Raw genomic sequence first — 15072 nt, forward strand, 5'->3', positions numbered from 1 at the left:
TGCTGACGGACCACTAATACCAAACTGGACAATTAATAACCCTTAAAGGAGGGAAATCTGGAAGCAGCCTCAGGAGCAACTGGCAGCAGTGGAATAGAGCATGTTTTAGTTCCCCCTTCAGCAAAATGTCTGCAAGGTAACATGAAGGGCATCTTGACTTGTTCTAAATGGAAGAAAACATGGAGGTCACTTACTTGTCTTAGTGTTTTTGTTCACTGTAGGACTGCAGGTCTTAATTAAGCTTAGAAAGATTATTCTTGACATTGGAAATAGTTTGATAAAAAAGAACATATATATATTCCACCCCTTACTAACTTTTCCCTGTCCAAGCTTCAACCATATTACACAGTTTTCACCAACAGATGTAGTTTGCTAAATTGTCATGAAGATGGACGTGTTGATATGTGAACTCATTAGCTGTTATGTTGGTTTTCGAGCATGCTCCATTTTTTTTTTTAAAGATGGAGGTTTATAGGTGTCATTCCTCTATTTTCAGATGGTAGGAATGCACAATGTGTGTGTGTGTGTGTGTGAGAGTTCGAGACCCTAACAATACAGACACACAAACAAGGGTTGAATTGTCCCAACTTATTTATGCATAAAATCCCATTTGGCCTTGGATGTACAAAACTGTCAGGCAGGCAGATTTCTCTCTTTCTACTACACACACACACACACACACACACACACACACACACACACACACACACACACACACACACACACACACACACACACACACAGTGCGTCTCACTATCTTTGTGGGGACCCATCATTGACATAATGCATTCCCTAGCCCCTTACCCTAACCTTAACCATCACAACTGAATGCCTCACAACTGAATGCCTAACCTTAACCCTTACCCTCACCCTAGCCATAACCTAATTCTATCCCTAATCCTAAAACCAAGTCTTAACCCTCAAACAGCCCTTTAATGTTGTGGGGTCCAGCATTTTGGCCCCACAAAGCTGTCCGGACCCCACAAGTATACTGCATTCCCGGATTTTGGACCCCACGAATGTGGTTAAACGAGAACACACACACACACCTATGCAGATATTTAGCCACGGTTTCAATACATACTATCTGCACAGACGTGGTCAATACAGAAAACCATTACAAACATTTCAGTCTCTTTTATCCATCAAAGCTTCATTCCTCCTCAGCAGCCCTCCCTCTCTACTCAGATCCTCCCACACACAGCTGCTGCTCTTGGTCCTTCTGTCTCCCCTTTTTCTTTAACTGGCGCTCTTTTTTTGCTCTTTTTCATGACTTGAAACATAGTACTTTTACTGCACATTTAGTCCTTTATACTGTATATGGTATTGTTGTTTTGTGTGTGGTCTTTCTTCCAAAAAGCAACAATAAAACATGGCTACTTGAAAGAATTAAGCAACAAATTTTAAGTAAATCTGCCATTCCTCACACCCCCTGTGAAGCTCTACTGATGCTGCATGAAAAATGTCCCTAATGCTGTTACAACAGTACAGCTTCATTCACACTTTGAGGTCACAAAACTAAACATAGCTATTCTAACGTGTTTTGCCTTATCTCAGAGGCTGGCAACTTTAACTATAATCCATTTTAATTGTAATGTAATTAAAATAAATTTTGTGGGGGAAACAAGGCTCAGTGACTCTGCCATATTAATTTTGTGATGCGACCCACAAGCTACACAGTGCTGGTATAGAGACCAGACAAGCATGCTGATCTCACATACTGGTAAATCTGAACGGCCTTATTTTGTGTTCATAAAAGTATGTGCTAATAAAATGCAAAACATCAGCTGGTCACGAAGCATAACAGTATGATCATACACTACACATTAAAGTTGTTCTGGCTGTTTTCCTCTGACTGAGCTGCTTCCTAGTTATCTAATATTTTGCTTCAAGTATTTTACCACTAAATGTAAAGAAATGTACCGTCTTTGAATACAGATGTGAACAGTGTGTACTTGATCGACTGTGGCTTTCTACTGCTGGCAGACACAGGATATGTGCAGTATTATGAGTGGTGAATATCAAATGCGTACGAACACACACACACACACACACACACACACACACACACATACACACACACACAATTTGTGTTTGGCTGTGAGTTGCTCAGCTTCCAGCCCTGGGGTAAAGAGAACATCAAGAAGCCGATGCTGCTTTGGTTCTTCTCACGACAAGATTAATATCAATATGTTGGAAAATGTTAAAATAGGGGGTTTATAGTATCTCTGGGGGGTGCATACATTCCCCTGTGGGACAACACATGTATCCAGTCACCATAGGATCATAAATATATCAAAAAAATATGGGCAGAATTGTGTTAATAGGTTCATACAAGAGAATAAAAAACACTACAGGACTATGAAAATGACTAACAGCAGTAGTCAATGCTTAGTTGCTTCTGTGTCGTTGAAATGCAAACATTTTAATATGTTGTTTTCACATTTGGAGAAGTGGTAAGATGTGTTATCACAATGTTTTTAAGGCTAATCATTATCACATCACAAAACATATAAACTAAGATGTATTTGTTAAAAGATTGTCACTTCACAATAGAAGTTATCTCAAAACACTTTTCATATAGAGCAGGTCTAGACCATACTCTATAATTCACAGAGACCCAACATTCCTCCATTAGCAACGGGGACTAGAAAAAACATTCCCCTTTAACGGGTGGAAGCTTTAAGCAGAACCAGATGGCTCTAGGGGTCCCATTTTATAGTGTTCATTGAAGCAGAAGTTATTTTCCTTTTTTTCCAGAGAAGAGAACCCTCAAATACCTGTGAAAAATCAACCCTGGGACACCCCCAAATGTCAGGTTTAAGATTTCAAGCATGCGACTGATAGTAGGTGATACTACCTAATTTACAGAATGATCAGTGTTTCAGTCAGTAATCAACAAAATTACAACTTTGCTACCATTTATTCATAATCTCTAATTTGATACGCCTCTGCTGCATCCCCACTTGGCAGTAAAAGTATGTGTGTGTGTGTGTGTGTGTGTGTGTGTGTGTGTGTGTGTGTGTGTGTGTGTGTGTGTGTGTGTGTGTGTGTGCGTGTGTCTGTGTGTGTGTGTGTGTGTGTGTGTCAGGTTTTTGACTGCATTATCTGCATTTGTGAAGGGGGCATATGTGTTTAAGTTAAAACTGGGTGTTAAGATGCTCTTCAATTGAAGTAAAGTCAAGTCACTGGATTTGACATTGAAACCCTCCGACTGTTCTCTGATCCACTCCATCGCTCTGATCCATAAAACTACACATCTCCATAGTAGGCTAACTCCAAGCATAAACAGAGACCAACATATACAGTATTTTCTCTTAACTGTATTGTATCCAAACTATATGAACAGCTAAAGCTGCCCTATCAATAGTTACCACAGAACACATAAAAAACTAATATAGTTAACACATAATAACTATTATTACCTATTTCTTTAGATGAGGGCTTCTACTTTAAAGCAAGTAGGTATCATTTTTAGAGCACAACCTGCACCAAAGACTGTAATGTTTCATACTGTCAGATGGACGGTCTAAAGTAAAAGGAAGAAGAAAGAAAGAAGGTTTGTCTTCCTGCTCTGATCCTGCTGTAAGCCAACGCTCTTGCCGCGGCTGATGGCATATTTATTCTGTTCTCCCTCTCTCTGGCCCGGGAAGGGACAGGTCAGGACACAACACACTCCCCGAGTGTGAAGTGTTTGAATCCAGTGATGAATGGATCCCTTTCCTCCAGGGACTCCAGGTTCAAAGCAGGAAGACAGATATTCAGAGGAAGGGACCGTGTGAGGAAGAATACTGTGGGTTTACTGAACCAGATTTTCTGCATTTGAAAAATGTGGTGCATATTCTTACAAAACAACTGCAATCTCAATCTTTGAGTGTCACAAAAGTGAAAAACGCAGATCAATAAAAAAAATGTTATGATGTAAATGTAAATCATCTGCTTGATTTTGTAAATTAAGCTATAGCATAAATTCAGTCAGGGAGACTATACCTTGCATGCTTTATTTCTTACGCACCTGCATTCAATCCTCTCACACATGCTCTCTCATTATTACTTGCTGTCCTGTTCTCATCAGTTGGTCACATCATCTATCCAATAGCTCGGCGACACCTAGATTGTTAGCCTATCATCATGCTGCTGCCTCTGTTAACATATGATTCTCTCTCTGCCATTAGTACATTCATGCTGCTGTTATGTGCAAGTTGTGTATGCGTGAGTCTGTTTCTCTCTGCCGTTTTCCATATGCTGTTGTTTGTGACGGTGAGTGACAGAAATTACATTTCGAAAAAGCTTGACAAAAATCAAAAAACACGTCAGAATATTAAAAATATCTAAATTAAATAACCACACTGACGTATCATCTGTTTTAATAAATATTCATCTTTACTTCTTTCACTTGTCTCTTCTGATTGAACTATGTGCCTTGCAAAAAAAAAAAAAAACTCAAGAATGCCGTCTTCCTCTTCAAAATGCCGTCAAATCTGTCAGGGGTGTGATGAAATTCAGTGTGACTATCACAGCAACATGACACTTCACTGTGTCTGTCTGTCTGTCTCTGACTTCATGCATTTAAACATGAGTGAGTGATCAAATGTGACAACATGATGCAGCCAGAGGTGCATGACAGAGCGAAACACAGGATATCCAAAGCTTTTGTCTTATATTTAGCTCAAAGTTTTTGGCCTTCCGCTTCTCGCTCTTTTGGACTATTCCTGTTCCTAAATATGTAAACAAAGATGTTTTTTACACATTTCTTATAAAAGTCAACCTAATGGACTAATTTGGGTTCATTTTGATATTGAGGTTTATAGTCAGCTTCCAATAAAATCAGACTATACTTTTTGTAACCCCCCAAACTCCATTCAATACTATAATTGCTTTGGTCCATTAAGCTACTGTAAAAAATGCAAAGTCAGCAAAAAGAAAACAATCATATTCCTCTCCTTATCACCCTGAGGTCTGTTTCTTTCTGTATCACACTCCACAGACAGAGTTTCTAATGTCTGTGTGTCGTTTTGTGGCTACTCCTCTCATTCTGTTTGAATCAGCATTCAACGTCTCACCCTCTTCTTTTTCACTTTTTTCTCTCAGTTTTCCACACTCTTTCTCCCAACAGTTCAGGCCAGGACAGAATAATTCATTTCTCACACAGTGTCATCCATCATATGGTCCCGTTTGATTGATTGGCCGTGAAAAAAACAAACAGAGAATTGAGAGTTAGAGCAGCGATCTGTCACATCAGAGTCTGAGGGCCATGCTGCGGGAGGACGGGCCGCATCTGCTCGCACTCGCATTAAAGTTCCCTCTGATTCATAGAAAGCATGCACAAGTCAAGGAAACAAACAACCATTGTCTTGTTGAAACAAAAGCTGAAGATGAAGCTGCTTTGCTTATACATTTCACAAAAGAACAATGAAGATAAAATTGTCCACTTAATCCCAAACTCAGGTACGAGTTTGGGCAGTGGCCTGTTCTGCAAAGACAAGGAGTGAAGCCAGCCGTCACACACACAGCAATTTAAGTAAAATTTAAATGATGAGGACGAAAAGAGCCATTGTGCACATACATCAATCTACTTTACAGGACTCTGTCTAATGATCAGTGAGGCATGTTGGGCTGATGTACAGGCCGTTTACCAACTAAAAATCCACTAAATGTTAATGAATAAATACTGTTTTGCCTCAACTTGTATCAGTATATACTGGGAGCTGTATCAGACATAAAACAACAACATCTCTGATGTCACATCTCTGAAAACTCGCAGTAATTTGAGTCCAGTCAAAGTGTGGGGTCTAGGTTTCCTCCCCAAGGGTTATTTTGAGCAGCAAAGACTAATTTCCTGCATTCTGATACACTTTTATGCACCAATTTATGGTGGGAATACCTTTATTTATCCTATGAGAAGAAAAACACAGATGACATTCAAAATATATCAAAAATACTGTATAATGGAATATAAAGCAGTAAGGGGGCTTTCACATCAGGGACCTAAGCCTGGATCACAAAAGTTGACCCCAAAGCAACGAGGACAAAATAAAATAGGCTACTTATATTTGTCTTAAATGTGCGGTGAAGGGAGGATGCTGGCGTTAGTGTAGGCGGAGCATTTGGGCCAGGTCACTACGCACTCACTACGCACTGCGCTCAGTGCGGAGCGGGTCGATGAAAGATGAGAAAAGTCTCTCTGCATGTTCTGCAGTGTTAGGTTAGTATTTGTGAATACAAATATCTGAGGTGGAAGTTCTGTCACAAAAATATGTTGTTGCCTATCATTGCATATTTTAAGTGGGCATATGGAAATCCTAGAGATTTCTTATTGGGTATACTACGTATACCTGTGTATCAGGTAGACACCACCGATCACTATGTGTTTCTGTATCTCTCCGTGGGAATTTCATTTAGGACCAGACTTCATCCAGATCTGTGAGACTGACCCCACTGCTCTTGTGATTAAACCTGGATCACTAAGCTGAGGCTCTGATCAGTGAGATGTAGGTCAAGGATAGTGCTGCTTAAAGTCTAGAGGTATCATTTCAGAAAAGTCCAAGAAATGGCAAAGAGGTAATCATAGGAGGTATTTTGCAACCAAAGGTGAGAGAACTGATTACACCCCTGAGGGAATTACATTCAGACTGATTATTATTATCACTGAAGCGTGGGTGATCATGTTATTCATTTTTTTTAAATCCTACATTTCAGACGATATTATCAGAGAGAGCAGATTATGCATTTCTCTTTAATGTGGCCCATCTACAGTAAGGATCTTGAACAGAACCTTATCTTCTATGAAAACAAAATCCAGGGCTTGATGCAGCGTTCATATATTTTATTTACAGTGTTGATGCAGTTAATATAGGTCCATGTCTGTTGTGAAACTGAATTGATACACTTTAGGAAATCAAGCGGCTGTTTTGAGAGCCTGCCTCTGAGCCACTGACAGATGTACATCCTGAATGCAAGTCATGCTTAACTTGCAATTTACAATAAGTGAGTGATCAAAGGTGACACATTTGAATTAGGCGACAGAGAGGATTAAGCATGTGTGTCCTCTGCAGCTAAAAGTCTTTCTCTTTTTTTGCTTTCTTTCTTGATGCATTTTCCCACGTCCTTGCCTAAACAACCAACAATGCCCTTAATAATCCAAGCACGTACTGAATATCCTCGCTAAACATCAAATTCTGCAAAAACTGTTCAGGGGAAAAATAGATGAGTAATTTGTGTTGACAATTATCACCCTTCTTCATTTCATATACATATTTATAGCATATTTCTGTGTCATTTCCCACTTCTTGCCTCAAACTGTGCATATTCCTTACTAACTGTTTTGACGTATGACAACATGTAAAGAATGAAAATGTGTAATGATTGCTGCAAGCTAAAAGAGTTTTGGCAAATTGTGCAGATTAGTGTTATAAAGACTAAAAAACACCATGATTAAAAACTATAAATAGCAACTTAATAGTTACAGAAATAGACTCAGAAGCTTGAATCATAAAATCTGATTGCAGGATGGGAAAGAGTCAGCCCCTCCATGTCAGCTCAAATAACAATTATAATTTAGTCATGGTGTTTCAAGATTTGTATCTCTGCTAAATCTATCCCAGTATGCACTGAACAGAAGGCAAGGAGAGCCTGAAAAATGGCTCATTAACAACCACAAGAACAAATGTGTACAGTTATTGGAGTTGACATGCCTGTCATGCTGAAAGTCCAGAGAGCAGAGTAGAGCAGACAGAGGACTTAGAGTCCAGCGAGAGTGTCCTTCTCATATTCAGAGGTAAGAGTCAAACCTCGAGAGTTCTTGTTACAGTAGAGATGATAGTTTTTTGTTTTTTTTTGACAAAATCAGCACAACAGAAATGTCAAAACCAACTTGAAATTGCACCAAAAAATGAAATTGCATAGTTTATAACATCTACTCAAAGAAAATCCTCTGGTATATTGAAAGCAGCAAAGAGATTGTGAGAAATTATATTATACAAATTGGTTTTCCATGCAAATAAAATTCAACTCACTTTCAAGAATGCAAAACACAAACTAAATCTTTCTTTCATTCACAGAACCGGCAACAATGCCAACACGTCTCAGCGAGAGGAACAATTGTACAAAATTCAGCATCTTCATAGACTGACAACATCAGAAACATCGTTGATGAGTTATTTAAGTTGATATTTCCCTTCCATCAAACCCCATGAGGAAAGCACTTTAAGACTTTATACAAGGATGTCACTGCCCTCTCTTGTTGAAGGTTTAAAGTCTGTCGTAGGTGTTCAGGTATATTTATAAATATCATCAACTCCAGCTCTGCCAGTAACTTCTTGCAAAATCTGCTGATGCATAATAAGTACAGTTAAAAAAGGCTTTACTTCTTTTGTGATTGACCAGCAAATACTGGTCAATCACAAATTTCAAAAAATCTTCAGTTATTTGTCTCAAAATGTTGGTTTCTGACTTCTGCATTGCTGGTTGGGTTGTCTCTTTCTACTAAAGTATTGTCAGTTTACAACAAGAATAGTGCATGTTAACAGAGCAAAATTATCATTCAATTGTTAGATTTTCTAAATTATTTCTAAAGGAAAAGGTAAAGATGAGCAATATCTTACAGTTGCACAACTTGGTTTTATTAGCCTAAATCAGGTCCATTTTCTCAACACGTTTTGTCAATGTTCATATATAAAGTGACTTACCAAACCTCAAGAAAAAGAACTGTCTACTAAACATCAGCAAGGGAGAACCAACCACCTGCTGCAAAAACCTTTTCACCAAACATCTCCATGCCCAGAAGCCACTCACAGAAAGCATATTGAAGAAAGTGCTGTTTTTAGATGTCACATCATTTTTATCTTCAAATTCAAACTGTCACCTCGCTGTCATTTGAGGTTACAAACAAACATGACTCCTGCTACAGCTTTGAGACGCTACACTAGAGATGACTTGCTCCATCTTTGTGGCCAAAAGGGTGCGAATGTTTCATCACCCACAGTATGCTACTCACCATGGTGCAGCTGCCCTCCGTGTCGTCGTCCAGCAGGCCGAGTCTGCAGAGAGCTTTCTCATTCCTCAGCCAGTACTCCGACGAGTCCAGCATACTGTTACTGCACAGCACCTACAGCACACAGATAAACCCATGCTCAGCTAGAGTAGAACAGAGACACACATTGAGCATATGACATATGACACACACACACACACACACACACACACACACACACACACACACACACACACACACACACACACACACACACACACACACACACACACACACACACACACACACACTCATCTGCGTTTCCCCCTCTGGTTGTTGGGATCAATTGACCTTTCTCCAGGACCTTCATTTCAAGGATAAGTGTCCTTAGCACAAGATCAACAATCTGTCAGCTAATCAGACACTGCACAGTATATATATACCTCCTCCCTGGAGGGACATTTTAAAGAAGCCTTCAGGAAGAAGTCTACAGCCATTGGGCTGCCTTTGTCAATGACAGGACTGACATACTCATTTGTCATTTATTATTGATTTAACTGTTTTAATAACTAACTAATTACAATGCCAATTTATTTACAAGGGTAAAATAAGAGATTCACTTGATGCTTATCACAGTACTAGGGTTTGACCATATGGTATATTTATATTTATTTGTAAAAGCAGGGGGGGGAAAGACTGTTTGCACCACATATGTTCAGCAGATAAAAGATTCAAATCACATGCTATAAATAAAATCATTCTTACATAATTACTTTGACATATGACAGATATTACGTGTGTGTTCTCACTTCTCACTGTGTATTTTTAGTGACAAATAATGCCCCCTCAGGAACAGACCATCTGTGCAGGCCTTTGGCCAGGTAAAGGTGACGTAGCCTCAGCTGATCTAACCGAGAGCGATCCTATCAAAGGCTGCTGGCACGGGGCAGCGGAGCCGGAGGCCCAATTGTAAGAAAGAAAGACGTCACCTTGTGCCTCTACAGGACACTTGAGTGGAAGTCAGTTAAGATCAGGAGCGGTAGGCTAATTAGGGACCACACACCAGTGAGCCCACACACACACACACACACACACACACACACACACACACACACACACACACACACACACACACACACACACACACACACACACACACACACACCGTAAGGTACGCACACAAATAGACCTACACACAATTTGAAAGGAAATTCAATCTAGCCTCCACCTCAGCCCACTGATCTGTGCTATTTCCCATCCTGTCTCTGTCACTGGGGGATGATAAATCTACTGGGCTGACCTGAGAGCCTGGCTGTTCTTCTTATTGCACAACCCCTGGGTGTGACAGGCACCCCTGGGAGGAGGAAATGAAAATCTTTGCACTAACGGGGAGGCAGATATGATGACAGGTGCATGGGCACATGAACAGAGAAAAGAAGACAAAAAGTAGTTGACGAGTGGTCACACGGCAGACAGACAGAGGGACACACAGGTAGATAAATGTACACATCCATCCTTTTTTACCTTCTTGCAGGCGCTGATGGACGAGGCCACGGTGCTCTCCGTGCTGCCTCCCTCCACCTCGACGGCCTCTGAGCCTTCAAACATGGCAGACGACTGGAAGTTACTGCAAGGCAAAAAGGGCACGGAGTTGACTTTGTCAGAGCAAGTTCTCGTCAAGCGTGCAACACCTCCATTTTTATAAAGTCTGGGATCAGTAATGTGGGAGCAGCCCGTAGCCTGTCACATCTGATCATCCTGTACAGCTGAGGCACTCGTCCATTGAATTAACCAGCTATCGTCGGACAGGAGAATAATGTCAATATTTTGAGCCAAATGCTTAATTCCTTCTCTTAGATTATTATTACCCAGGCTAGCAAAACTGCGTCAGGACAGCCTAGGTAACACCTCAATCATTTGTCATGAAATGCTCATGAATAGTGCAAAGAATGGTAGGTGTTGCTCTGGATACCAAGACCTTTTTTTAAATCATATTATTATTTATGAGAAGCCATTGCAGCACTTGCTAAAATGTTTCTTTCTGTGATGTTTTCTTTCTCTGCAAAAACACACTCATGACACAGACTCCCCTAGTAAAGCCCACTGCATGGTTTTTGCAGAAGGCTATTAGGCTATACTGTATGCATCTAAGCATTTAAGTGTCAAAAATGCATGGCTCCTCTACCAAATCATGAAATTTGACAGCAATGGCAATAGAGGATTATTGGGGAAAATAACAGAGGAACACAAGTGACCTTCATTCATAAGACAAAATTCTTCAACAATCTATACAAATGGGAATGTCTATCAGACTACGGCGAGCCAAAACACAACATAACAAACTTTAAAATCCCAGGAAGGCATCATTATTCTCCGTGTATGCTTCCACTGAGATAAGCCAAATCAAAGCTTGTTTGGAATTGCATTAATGAGGATCAATTTTGAAAAATAAAGAGGCTAGGGATGCATATTTAAATAAGAGCAGCTGTTTTTTTCTGTAATCCACATATTTCAAGCAAATTAAAAAGCATTTCATTTTGAACGCCCCCAAGGGATCACACAACTGTATCTATTTGCAGTTAAGGAACATGACTGATGTAAATAACTGGCCGGACACTGAACAAAAAAGCAATGTGCTGGAGATAAGTGGATATAATTTGCTTTCAATAGGCTGCTGTATCTGGAAGGCACACATCAAAACACCCATCCAAGACACACACGCTTTCATCTGTGTTTCCCCCTCTGCTTGTTGGGATCAACTGACCTTTCTCCAAGACCTTTATTTCAGGTTAAGTGTCCACGGCACAAGATCAACAATCTGTCAGCTATTCAGACACTGCACAGTATATATACACATCCTCCCTGGAGGGACATTTTAACACAAACACACACACACACACACACACACACACACACACACACACACACACACACACACACACACACACACACACACACACACACACACACACACACACACACACAGGCAATGATTCTGAAGGTAATATGTTGGATGCATGCAGTATATTGGAAACAAATAAAATATGAAAATGAAAAAAAAACGAGAAAAAAAAACAGCATATAGCCTACTGGTCTGTCGGTGGAGTTCATGCTAATGGTGAATTATTTCTGCATAAATTGAAGACCAGCGGTATAAGATTCGTCATGCACGACCTCCCTTCTAATCATTGCTGCTTAACGACCTTTCCATCACGACACGGTGATGATTGACAGATTGGTGCGTTCTGGTGCTCCCGGGGCTCCCAGGTCCCAGGTACCCAGCAGACATCCGCCTGTGTGGAGGACACAATTAACCCCTGGAATATCTGGCTTTCAAGGACTGCCCCCGGTCCACTGTTGTAATTTACTGTGAAAGCATTGTGCCAGCTGAGTGGTGCAGGCACTTTTGGTACAAGCCTTCGGATTTCACTGCTTTGGAAAGAGTTTAACTGCACAAAATAAGCAATGTGGCAGGTTTAGGTCCTGTAGCTGCAGAAACCTTCCATTTTAGCTCGGAGGAAAAATAGACAGAGGACTAAAGCTTTTTTATTTTTTTAAACAAACAGCATTTAAATTTTAAACGCGACTGTTGTGCACTTTTCTTCATTGCCACACATTTCTATTATTCAGGACAGGCAAGATGAAGCATCGTGTTTATTGCAAACACTGACAGTCGACTGTGAAAGCGGCTTTGCTGCAACACTGCGTGGATGTTGGTGCGCCTTTTTCCAACACTAAACACAAGCTGACACTTTGCACAGTCAAAAGATCACTACGCTTTGATTCAATACAACATCAAACATCACACTCACATCAGTGCTTTTGTACAATTATCTAAATTACTATAGGCTATTTCAAAAGCCTGCTAAAACAGCGAATCCACATGTGAAATGTTATAGGAGAATATTGGAGGGGCAGTATAGCTAGATTTAACAAAAAGTAGATGTTCGCTTCTGAATACCAGACGTACAACTGAAGTGCCTAAAACATTATGTTGATTTCGTTTGGGAATATGCGCCTATGACCATTGATATTTTTTTTTAAATCCCGGGATAATAAACAGCCTCTTACCTCGGCGTTTTCAGAAGGCAATCTGCGCCTGCCATTCTGTCAAAAACAAATAGCCAAACTGTCCTCAACCGGTGCGATTATTTCGTCTGTGAGGGCTGGGAGACAGAGACAGGGAGAGCGCAGCGCCTCGATGCGTAATTGTTCCCGGGACACTCGGGTCCAGATGCGCATCCCCGGCCGAACACTGAAGGAATCCCTAACTGTTTTACCGTGACTGGAGAAGGACTGTGGTGAACTGAGCCTCACGGTAGCAGCAGCAGCAGCAGCAGCAGCAGTAGCAGCACACCACTGCCTGCCCTGCGCGTCTCTCCGCCAAGTGCCGAGTGCAGGCGCAGGAGCCCCGCATGGATCAAAACGTAATGAGCTGCACGACGCAGACAAGGGCAGTAATATGGACATTACGCGCACGTGTCAACGCACGGACGCAAGCGCACAAGTACGTAGTTGTTTTGCTACCAATACACTAAATATGAACCCAAGTTAACTACTTACAGTACGTGCTTCCTGAAGGCTAATTAACACTGAAAATGGAGAAAGTAGTACTAACTCTCTCCATAAACTGATTGATTGATAACAGCAGCAACAACAGTGGCATTAGGAATTAATAAAGGCTAAATAAATAGTAACTAAATATCTCCATCACATCTGAAACAAATGATTGATCTATAGAGAAGAGACACAGGCTTTAATACGACAGAAGGACACTCTAGTATCAGATATCATTCAAACTTTCAGCTGCATGAGAATTTCCCCAATTGTTAAGGTAGGTGCTCTACCTCTTGTTACAACACAAGGTCAGCAGATTTTATGGTTAACCTGCCTTTTGCCCTCAATAAGCACACAAAAACCGACATCCCTGAACACATTTCAAGTGCTTATTTTCAAGCAAACAGCAAAAGCAGATGTGCGCATGCTATTACTGTTGGCCTATGTGTGACCAAGCCATAGGGAATAAACTTAGAGACTTATTCACTGAGCAGTCCCCATGGAAATATCAACGTCTTCAGTGTATCTTCCTGTGTATAATTACAGAGAGTGGATTTGAATGTTCAGTCACATTGTCCTGTGGTAACTGTCTGAAGAGTGACAGTGATAAGGCTTTTTAACACATTGGAAAATAATTAATGTTGTTTACAGAGCCTAGCTGGTACTGGATTCTTGAGGTACTTCAGAAGGGCCTAATGATCAGCCACATCAACATTACCAAACATTTTAGATTATGATGCCTTAAACTTTGTCATAAGATAATTTTCTAGTGGACAGACTATGAAATTGTATCACTGTTTCTATATTACGGCAATTTGTTGTTGCTTGCCAGCTGACATACATTAAAACGATATATGTGATAAGATCAAATTAGAGAGAGTATTCATCAGGCTCTAGTTGTTTAGTAATTTGTGATGCGTTTATAATATTGTGTTTTATACGAATACTATCTGGACTTATTTGATTACTTACAACTGCATACATTTATTTTTTGGCCACCTGGGGGCAGCACAACAAGCTGTAAACACAACTGTGACATTTATTCACCTTAAAGTTGATATGGCGAGTTGGTAGGTGTTTCAGGTAAGTCTAACATTCACTCCCTTTTAGCTCTGTTTTTGCCTTCACCAACTCCTGAGGAAAATATGTGACTCTTAAACTGCTAAGTGTTCCACTATGTTCACCAGCTAGTTGCTAATGTTGTCTGTGTGCTGTTTGGTGCTGGGCATGTAGCGTACAGTTCATCAGAGCTTGTTTGCTGCCAGCTGCGCCTGTAAACAAGGTTGATGAGAGCTGTGACAGTGAACCAAAATATATCAATGAGCTTAAAGAAGCTAAAGCACTCCATAGGGCTGAGGGGAGCTGCTCTGTTTGTAAAAAAATTAATTTCTGTGAGTTCGTCACTAACTCGGATATGAGACATAGTCACAATGACCCATTTTTTTCCGAATATTGCAGCTCTAAAGTTGTATGTTATATTTTTGTAATCAAGCCAGCTAACTAGTTTTTAATTATCGTTGATTGTGCAAATGAAAAATTGTGTC

The 15072-nt window shown here is 40.4% G+C and overlaps 1 protein-coding gene across 6 annotated transcripts in view; it reads right to left on the reverse strand.

Moving 5' to 3' along the window:
• LOC120546637 (SPHK1 interactor, AKAP domain containing) overlaps window positions 1–15072 on the reverse strand; it is a 133250-nt gene that overhangs the window by 20394 nt on the left and 97784 nt on the right. For 3 of the 6 annotated variants that reach the window (XM_039781734.1, XM_039781743.1, XM_039781770.1), the window contains 2 exons: window positions 10496–10598; window positions 8996–9106 (listed from right to left, as the gene is read on the reverse strand). In XM_039781734.1, the coding sequence (XP_039637668.1) occupies window positions 8996–9106; window positions 10496–10598 (214 nt within the window). Of the gene's footprint in view, window positions 1–8995; window positions 9107–10495; window positions 10599–12174; window positions 12265–13042; window positions 13404–15072 lie in introns of those variants that run through there. The other 3 variants (XM_039781724.1, XM_039781761.1, XM_039781752.1) reach the window with 3 other exon arrangements.

Source organism: Perca fluviatilis, chromosome 2 (genome assembly GCF_010015445.1).
Source record: "Perca fluviatilis chromosome 2, GENO_Pfluv_1.0, whole genome shotgun sequence".
Classification (NCBI taxonomy): domain Eukaryota; kingdom Metazoa; phylum Chordata; class Actinopteri; order Perciformes; family Percidae; genus Perca; species Perca fluviatilis.